General features: G+C 64.1%; 1 protein-coding gene across 1 annotated transcript; it reads left to right on the top strand.

Moving 5' to 3' along the window:
* Nucleotides 1-1459: 1459 nt before the first annotated feature.
* GPR3 (G protein-coupled receptor 3) lies at nucleotides 1460-2416 on the top strand. Its single transcript, XM_041404684.1, has one exon. It carries the CDS (start codon nucleotides 1460-1462, stop codon nucleotides 2414-2416), a length of 957 nt encoding a protein of 318 aa, XP_041260618.1.
* The last annotated feature ends 5868 nt before the right edge of the window (nucleotides 2417-8284 follow it).

Raw genomic sequence — 8284 nt, 5'->3', positions numbered from 1 at the left:
CAAGTGAACACACCTGCGCACACCTGCCCACAACTGTGCACACCTGTACACACCCGCACACACCTGTACACACCTGCTCACACCTGCTCACACCTGCGCACACCTGCGCACAAGTGAACACACCTGCTCTACTCTCCTCTCCTCTCCTCCTCCTCCTCTCCTCTCCTCCTCCTCTCGGGGGAGAGCTCCCCGCGCCCTTCCCGCACTCCCGGCCGGGCATTCCCGGTTCCCCGGGCCGGGAGTTATCCATCCCGCCGTGGGAATGTCCCGGCGGGAGCGGCGGGCGCTGCAGCCCCGGCGGTGCGGGGGCAGGACCGGAGCCACCCTCGGCCCCCCCGCACCCCCCGGCTCCGGGCGCCCCCTCCAGAGCGGAGCCCCCAGACCCCCGCATTGCGGGGAGAGGGGGAGCCAGCCCCAGCCCCCCGCTCCTCCCTGCAGCGGCGGGCGAGGGGCGGCCGTGCCCCCCAAAGCCCGTCCAGGGGCTGTGCTGGGCAGGGGTGGACCCCCAGCGTAAGAGGGGATGCGTGGTGGGGATGGGAGGGGGTCTGCTCCCGCTGGGGGGCTGATGGGGGGCAGGGTCATCCCCTTTACCTGCTGCTCGGGATCCCCTCGCTCTGGCCCCGGGTGGGTGCTCTGCGCTGCCGGTCCTGCTCCCCTGCATGCACCCACCAAAATCGTGCAGTGCCCAGCCCCGGGGCAGGCAGGAGCGGGGGGTGTGTGTATGTGAGTGAGTGTGTGTGTGTGTGAGTGTGTGTGTGTGAGTGTGAGTGTGTGTGAGTGAGTGTGTGAGTGCGTGTGTGTGCGTGTGTGAGTGTGTGTGTGTGCACGTGTGTGTGAGTGTGTGTGTGTGTGTGTGAGTGTGTGTGTGTGTGAGTGTGTGAGTGTGTGTGAGTGAGTGTGTGAGTGTGAGTGTGTGAGTGTGTGTGAGTGTGTGTGAGTGTGTGAGTGTGTGTGAGTGTGTGTGTGAGTGAGTGTGTGAGTGTGTGTGTGTGAGTGTGTGACTGTGTGTGAGTGTGTGTGAGTGTGAGTGAGTGTGTGAGTGTGTGTGAGTGTGAGTGTGTCTGTGAGTGTGTGTGTGAGTGTGCATGTGTGTGAGTGTGTGTGTGTGAGTGTGAGTGTGTGTGAGTGAGTGTGTGAGTGCGTGTGTGTGCGTGTGTGAGTGTGTGTGTGTGCACGTGTGTGTGAGTGTGTGTGAGTGTGTGAGTGTGTGTGTGTGTGTGTGTGTGCGTGTGCGTGTGTGTTCCCTCCCCTTCACTCACCCATTTATTTTAAACCTAAACCACCTCATGCAGAAAAATCCCCTCGGAGCAAACAGCGAGCCCACCCTCAGCCCCCTCTGCTGTGCCCACCCTGCTGAAGACAGCTCCTGGGGGCAGGCAGCACGTCCCGTCGGGTGGCGCGGGGGCAGCTGGTGGGCAGCAGGTGCTGAGGGGCCGCTCTGGGAGGTCCCTCTGCCATCATGATGGAGAAGGAGCCCCCCAACTCCAGCCAAGGCTGGCTCTCAGCCGGGAACGGCAGCGGCAGCTCCTTGGGTCTGGGGTCCGTGGTGCAGCCCCTCGCCCTGAACCCGTGGCACGTCGTGCTCTGCATCTCGGGGACCGTCATCTGCTGCGAGAACGCCGTGGTGGTGCTGGTCATCTTCCACACGCCGGCTCTCCGCGCGCCGGCCTTCCTCCTGATCGGCAGCCTGGCCGCCGCCGACCTGCTGGCGGGCGTGGGGCTGCTCCTGCGCTTCGCCTTCGCCCACCTCGTCCCCTCGGAGGCGGCCAGCCTGCTGACCGTGGGGCTGCTGGTCGCCTCCTTCACGGCCAGCGTCAGCAGCCTGCTGAGCATCACCATCGACCGCTACCTGTCCCTCCACGACGCCCTGAGCTACCGCTCGGAGAGGACGGTCGCCAGGACGCGCGTCATGCTGCTCCTCACCTGGGGAGCCTCCGTCTGCTCCGGGCTGCTGCCCGTCGTGGGCTGGAACTGCCTGGAGGAGCCGTCGGCCTGCAGCGCGGTCCGGCCGCTGACCAGGAGCCACCTGGCCGCGCTGTCCGCGGCGCTGCTGGCCGCGCTGGCCGCCGTGCTCCAGCTCTACGTGCGGATGTGCCGCGTGGCGTGCCGGCACGCCCGGCAGATCGCCGTGCAGAGGCACTTGGTGGCCAGCTCCCAGGACGTGGTCGCCACGCCGGCCGTCATCCTGGGCACGCTGGCGTCCTGCTGGCTGCCCTTCGCCCTCTACGGGCTGCTGGGGGACCGCAGCTCGCCGGCCCTCTACACCTACGCCACGCTGCTCCCTGCCACCTACAACTCGGTGCTGAACCCCGTCATCTACGCCTTCAGGAACCAGGAGATCCAGAAGGTTCTGTGGGCCGCGTGCTGCGGCTGCTGCTCCTCCTCGCCGCCCTTCCGCTCCCCCAGCGACGTCTGAGCCCCCCACGCCCTTCTGCTGGGGTCTGCTTGGATCCCCCTGTTCATCCCCACGTCGCAGGAGCTCGAGCGGCTCTTCCCAGCCTCGTCCTTTTCGGGCACAGCCCCTTCTTTTCCTCTATTTTCCCACTTTTTGAACAGAGAGAAAGACGTATTTTTTATCCATAATATAATCTATATTTATGCGTGAGAGAGAGGGGGCTGATCCTCATATTTTCTTTAAAATTATTTGTGATGCTTTATTTTTTTAAGGGTGGGGAAACACCAGGAACGTTCGCCCCCCCTCTTTTTTTTTTTTTTTTACAACCTTGTTATTTACCTCAGAAAGTCAAAATATATTTTATACATTTGGGGAAGGGGAGGAGAGACTCGTTACCAGAGGAGGAGGGACTCAGCCCCCTCCCCCCCTTCTCCCAGCCGTCCATTTATTTATTTATTGGTATTTGAATTATTATTTAATTTGATTTCCGTGCCTCCCTCCCGCCGCCCGGCGCTGGGCCCTGCTGCCCTCTAGTGCTCGCTGCCTTCAGGAGGGGGCTGCCGGAGGCGCCGCACCCCCAAACCCACCAGTTTTGGGGTCCTCTGTGTGCTGCCACCCCCCTCAGGGCACCCAGGGCTCCCCCTGCCAGAGCCTTTCTTTGCACTGGGATTGGATTTGCACATTTCTGGGCTGGGGGTTTGGATGTGAAAGGGACCCCTGGGGTGGGGACCCCTCGGTGGGTCAGGGTGGGGGGGCTGCTTCTTGTTTACAACTCCGGTAGGGGAATAAATTAATTTGTGGTACGAGGTGCGGCTGTTTGGTGCTGGGGAGGGGCTGGGACGGTGTTTCCCGGGGGGCACGGGAGGCGGAGGCTGCCGGGTCCCACCGGGGCCATCCCCCGCTCGTCTCCCTGCTCCCGGGCAGGAGATGCCGAGTGACAGCGCTGCCCGCGCCCATCACATCCTGTTAGCGGGAGCTGGCCCGGGGGGAGCAGCGCTGAGGCCCCCCACCATCCTCATCCTCACGGCCCCAGCAGGCGCAGGGGCTGCATCCGGCCCTGCTGGTGACATCTGACACGTCCCCACCCGGGGATGGGGGGTCTCAGCCCCGCCGAGGGGGTGCAGCCCGGGCCCTGCATCCAGCAGGAGCCGCATCCCTGCCCCCTCTCTGCCCCCGTCCCTCTCCTGGTCGGGGGGCACGGGGGGGGCCGTGCCCAGCGCCCCCACACCGAGATCCCAAAACTGCTCAGGCAGGGTCTGAACGCCCATCCCGGCTGCCTGCCGGGGCAGGGAAGGCTGCATTAATGATGGCAGCGCTAATTAGGCGGCTCAGCCCCGCGGCGGCAGGCTCCGTGCCCGCTCGGGGGGCAGCAGGTTCCCGAGGTTTGAGCCCGGGATGTGGCAGAGTCCCGGGCCGGGGCAGCCCGGGCTCGGTGCCAGGGACCTGTGCGACCCCCGGGCTCTGCTCCGCCTCGGGCTCGGGGCTGGTGGCAGCCCCGAGGGCTGGGGCCGTTTATTGCAGGGGAAATGCAGATTTCCCTCGGCTGAGCAATGCCAGCGATGAGGGGAGATGGGGCTGGGAGGGCTGGAGGACCCCCAGATTGCCCCCTGCTCTCCCAGGCGGGGCTCAGCGCTGGGGATGGGGAATTTCGGGCTCCCCCTGTCCCCAGTGAGGTTGAGCCAGAGGCTGGAGCTGTTCATTCTACCCCAGGGCTCAGCTGAGATCCCTCAGGAGATAATTCCCAAGCCTACCTCCCGCAGCAGTGCAGAATCCCGTAATTCCCAGCTCTGCTGTGTTCAGGGCCGGTTTTTACCTGGTGATTCTTCTGTCAACATCACATGGCAGCTCAAAGTGCTTTTCTCTCCCCCGTGCCTCCCCTGCTGATGCCTTCAGAGGGAGCTTCTCCACGGCGTGCGAGCCCATCCAGTTCCTCCCACTCCCTGGGGTCCCTGTCACTTCCCCTGGGGACAGGTGACACCCCAGAGTGTGCAAGGCACACAGGCAGCACCATTCAGCTCTGCGGGGACCCCTCCTCAGGCTCCCACCCACCTCAGCCAGCGGTGGGGGCACAGGGCTGCAGCCCCCCCTTCCCAGCTCCTGGCAGGGCTGTGCTGCTGCTGCTGAGCCCCCCAGACTGCCCGGGGCACGCAGAGGGCTCAGAGCTGAGGTGACCACGGTGACCACGGTGACCACGGTGACCACGGTGACAACGTGGCATCAGAAGCCATCACAACCCAGGCCAAGGCGTTTTTTCCCAGGACCAGAAATTTGGGAGCTGTGGGAGCTGAGCCCTCACTGAACCCTTGTCACCCCCACCCCGAGAATGCCACTCTCAGCCCCGTCCCCTGCTGCCACCACGGGGACATTGCCCAGCTCCATGTGCCCCCTTGCCGGGTGGGAGAGGCACCTTGGGCCCCCACCTGTGCCCGGTTCCCTGCTGCCAGGATGCATGGGGAAGCCCCGGGGCTGGGGGAAGCCCCGGCCCTGCCATTCCCAGCTGCTCCAGGCCTTGGGGGATGATGGAGCAGGAGGCACTGGGCGGGGAGAAACAGCAGGGCCCAGCCCGCTCCCTTCCTGGGTGGAGAAAGATGCAGAAAGTGGAGCTATAAAAAAGAGTCAAATCCGTCCAAGGAGGTGCCGAGTGCTGAGCAGCCACCCCCACGCCAGGGATGTGCAGGAGAGGCTCGGGGGGGACCAACAGCCCAACTCTGGGGATAAAATATGAGCTAGGAGACGTGGGCACGGCCTCACCCCAGCTGTGCTCGCACATCTGGCAGGGCCAGCCCTCCCCAGGCTCCCAGCAGATGCTGCAAGCACAGGCAGCTCTTGCCTCCAAGGCCTGCCCGTGCTGCAGGGGGGTGGGCTGGGGCTCACTCCCCCTCTCTGGTGTGAGCAGCCCTGCTCCTGCTGGCAGCAGCGGCGCCCAGATCTGGCTCCGAGCGCTTGCCCTTGGCCACCGTGCAGGTGAGAGAGCTGGCAGCACCCACAACAGAGCCAGGGCTGGTCCCAAACCGCCCTGCTCCGGCCCTGGTGCCAAAACACCGGGGTTTTGCCAGACGGGAGGAGGGACGGGGGTTGCTGCTACTGCAAAACCTCCCCCTGGCACCCTGAGCCCCAGCTGCCCTGCCTGGGGCACAGCCCAGGGCTGCCCTTCCCCACACCCCATGCCAGGGATGGGGCTCTGCTCTCAGGGCCTTCCTGAGCACCCACGATGGGACCACGAGTCCCGAGGTACCCCCTGCACCACCCCGGGCGCGCCGGGCCACGGGGAGGGCTGGCAGCTCCAGTTATGGGCCTGGGTTACATTTAAATGAGAAACCTCAGCCCTAGCTTGGGGGATTTTGTTTCCTTGGAAGCGGCAGCAGGCAGGAAATGAAGAAAACACGGCCCTGCTGTAAGTGTTTTACCAAATGCCGGAGGCAGCGGGAGGCATTTCCCGGCACAGCTCGGCCTCGAGCATCATCCCCGGCCACCACCACAGCCACGGCTCTGGGGGCATCCGTGGTGCTTCCCGGGAGGGAAGGCTGTCTGACAGCTCTGTGCTTGGTGGGAAGCAGCAGACTTCAAGGAGAGGGGGTCAGCAGCCCCCCATTTTGTCCCTGTCGCCCCACGCGATGCAGAAGGCAGGGAGCCCAGGGCTGTGCAGGGACCCGGGGCCAGCAGGACCCTCTGCTCTCCTCAGGAAGCTCCCAGAGGACCAGGCTGCTGCTGGCTCAGGGCTGGGGCTTTGTCTAGCTGGATGGAGAGCGATTGAGCCCTGGCCACCTCCCCAGCTCCTGCCCTAAGCCCCGGCGCTGGCCTTTGCAGAGCGGCTGAGCCCGGCGCAGAGCTGCTGCCCTGCCAGACTGCAGAAACTTGAGCTCCAAATAACATAATTCCTCTGGCACCCCGTGGTTATTTGTGAGCTGCTGTGAGCAGATGGAAGAGTTACAGATAAAGCCATCCGCAGCACGGGAGCCGATTGCCTTCCCCACACAACGGCGTAGGCAACGGCAAAGGCAGGGAGGAGGAGAGAAAAAACCCACCAGGCAGCAAGAGCGCCAGAGAGGAGTCAGCCATTTCTGAGGGGCTGAGCTGCCATCTCAGCACACCTACGTGCGAGCAACGGGGACTTTCTGCTGGCACCCGGCCCTTCCCAGGGCGCTGGGAGAGGGTAGTGCTCTCCCACCACCCGTGGCTGCTTGGCCAGGGACGGCAGCGGAGCCGGGGGTGACATTGGCACGGCTGCCACACACTGGGAGAGCAGGCTGCTAACGCTGATCCGAGCTGGCAGCGCCTGCTCTTGCTTCGGTCCCAGAGGGGGAATTAAGGGAGAGAAGCTGACGTCAGTGGTGGAAAGGACACACAGCCCACTCGTCCAAGGCAGCCGGCAGCATCTTCTGGGTGTTGCTAACACCACCTTGAAGGAGAAAATTAAATAGGTCTTTGGAGACGGGGGCTCCTGCGAAGCTGCAGCGTGGCCAGCTGTGATCCTGTGCCGAGTCATGTGGAACAGACAGACGGGCACGGCCAGGGATCAAAGGCCGGGGCCGAGGTGGGAGTGCCAAGGCTGCGGAGCTGCCCCAGCTGCAGCGGAGCTGCCCCAGCTGCAGCGGCACAGGGCTGCTCACGGGCAGGGCTGGGGCTCACACAATCAATCACTGCCCTCCCCTCCCCGCACACTGCTGAGCCTCAGCCTCCAGGAGCTTCCTGCCTCCGTGGGTTACCCAGGAAGGCAGATCTGGAGCTCAGATTTCCCTGCTGTTTAGGGGGTTAAACCAGCACAAAGCTCATCAACACCACCCCAACTCTGACAACGCCTTCCAAGGGCTGCCTCTCCAAAAGCACGAGGCTCGGTGTTGTCCTGCACCCCAGAACAGCAAAGGCACCACCTGGCCACAGCCACGCCCAGCCAAAGGCAGCCAGGAGCTCCAGGTGCTCCTCCCCAGCTCCAGCTGGAGCCAAGAGCTGGGACACGCAGCTCCAGGGCGTGTGGAAGCCCCAGAGCTCCCTCCTTCCCCTGCCCTCTGCGCCCCTGCACGACTAAAGGCCTTGCTTGTTCAGGAGCTGGCAAGGCCAATTAATCTAATGAGGTTTTGCAGCCAGGGACCATTGTCAGCCAAGAAAGGCACAGCGCTGCAGAGCGAGGCACCGGTGTCTCCTACAGCCAAGGGAATTTGGCAGAGCAAAGCCCGTGGTAAAAGCAGGGACGAGGAGCAGCAGGGACAGAGCCTTTTGTTGCTTTTCACCAAGCAGCAAGAAAACAGAGCCCCACGGAGCGAGGCCAGACGAGGCACCTGAGCTCGGGGCCAGCAGCCACCGCTGCCAGGCACATCCACTGCACCAGGGAGCTGGAGCTGTGAAATGGAGGAAAAAGCTGCTGCAGCCCCTTCCCAGCCCAGCTGCAGCAACTCTGCTCTGCAAGATGGAGCCCGGGTTCATTTCCTATGGCAGGGAGCACTGGAGGGAGGCTGCTCCCGGGTGGGGCTTCCTTGGCACTGTGACCCTCAAATTGCCACTGCTAACAGCCCTCAGCCCACCTCGGCATGGAAAGGGTGTCTGTGCTGATGGCGTTTGCTCGGGAAGCACCCCTCGGGCTCTGCCTGGGCAGGAGGCAGCCAGCCCCTGCAGGGACAGCCTGGTGCTGCTCTGCGGGCACAAGGACAGGCACCACTGGCTCAGTGCCCCTGCACCTCCCACGCTGCCAGGAACGAGCCAGGTTTGCCCAGAGCAGCTGTGGTGCCCATCCTGGAGTGCCCAAGGCCAGGCTGGACGGGGTTGGGAGCACCCTGGGATAGTGGAAGGTGTCCCTGCCCATGGAATGAGATGGGCTTTAAGGTCCCTTCCAGCCCAAACCTTTCCATGACTGCAAGTCACACACACAGCCACAGCAGCCCCTGTGCCAGGCCC

The sequence above is a fragment of the Onychostruthus taczanowskii genome, unplaced genomic scaffold, assembly GCF_017590055.1.
Source record: "Onychostruthus taczanowskii isolate IOZ18803 unplaced genomic scaffold, ASM1759005v1 scaffold218, whole genome shotgun sequence".
NCBI lineage: Eukaryota > Metazoa > Chordata > Aves > Passeriformes > Passeridae > Onychostruthus > Onychostruthus taczanowskii.
This window is presented reverse-complemented; position numbering and strand designations above follow the sequence as displayed.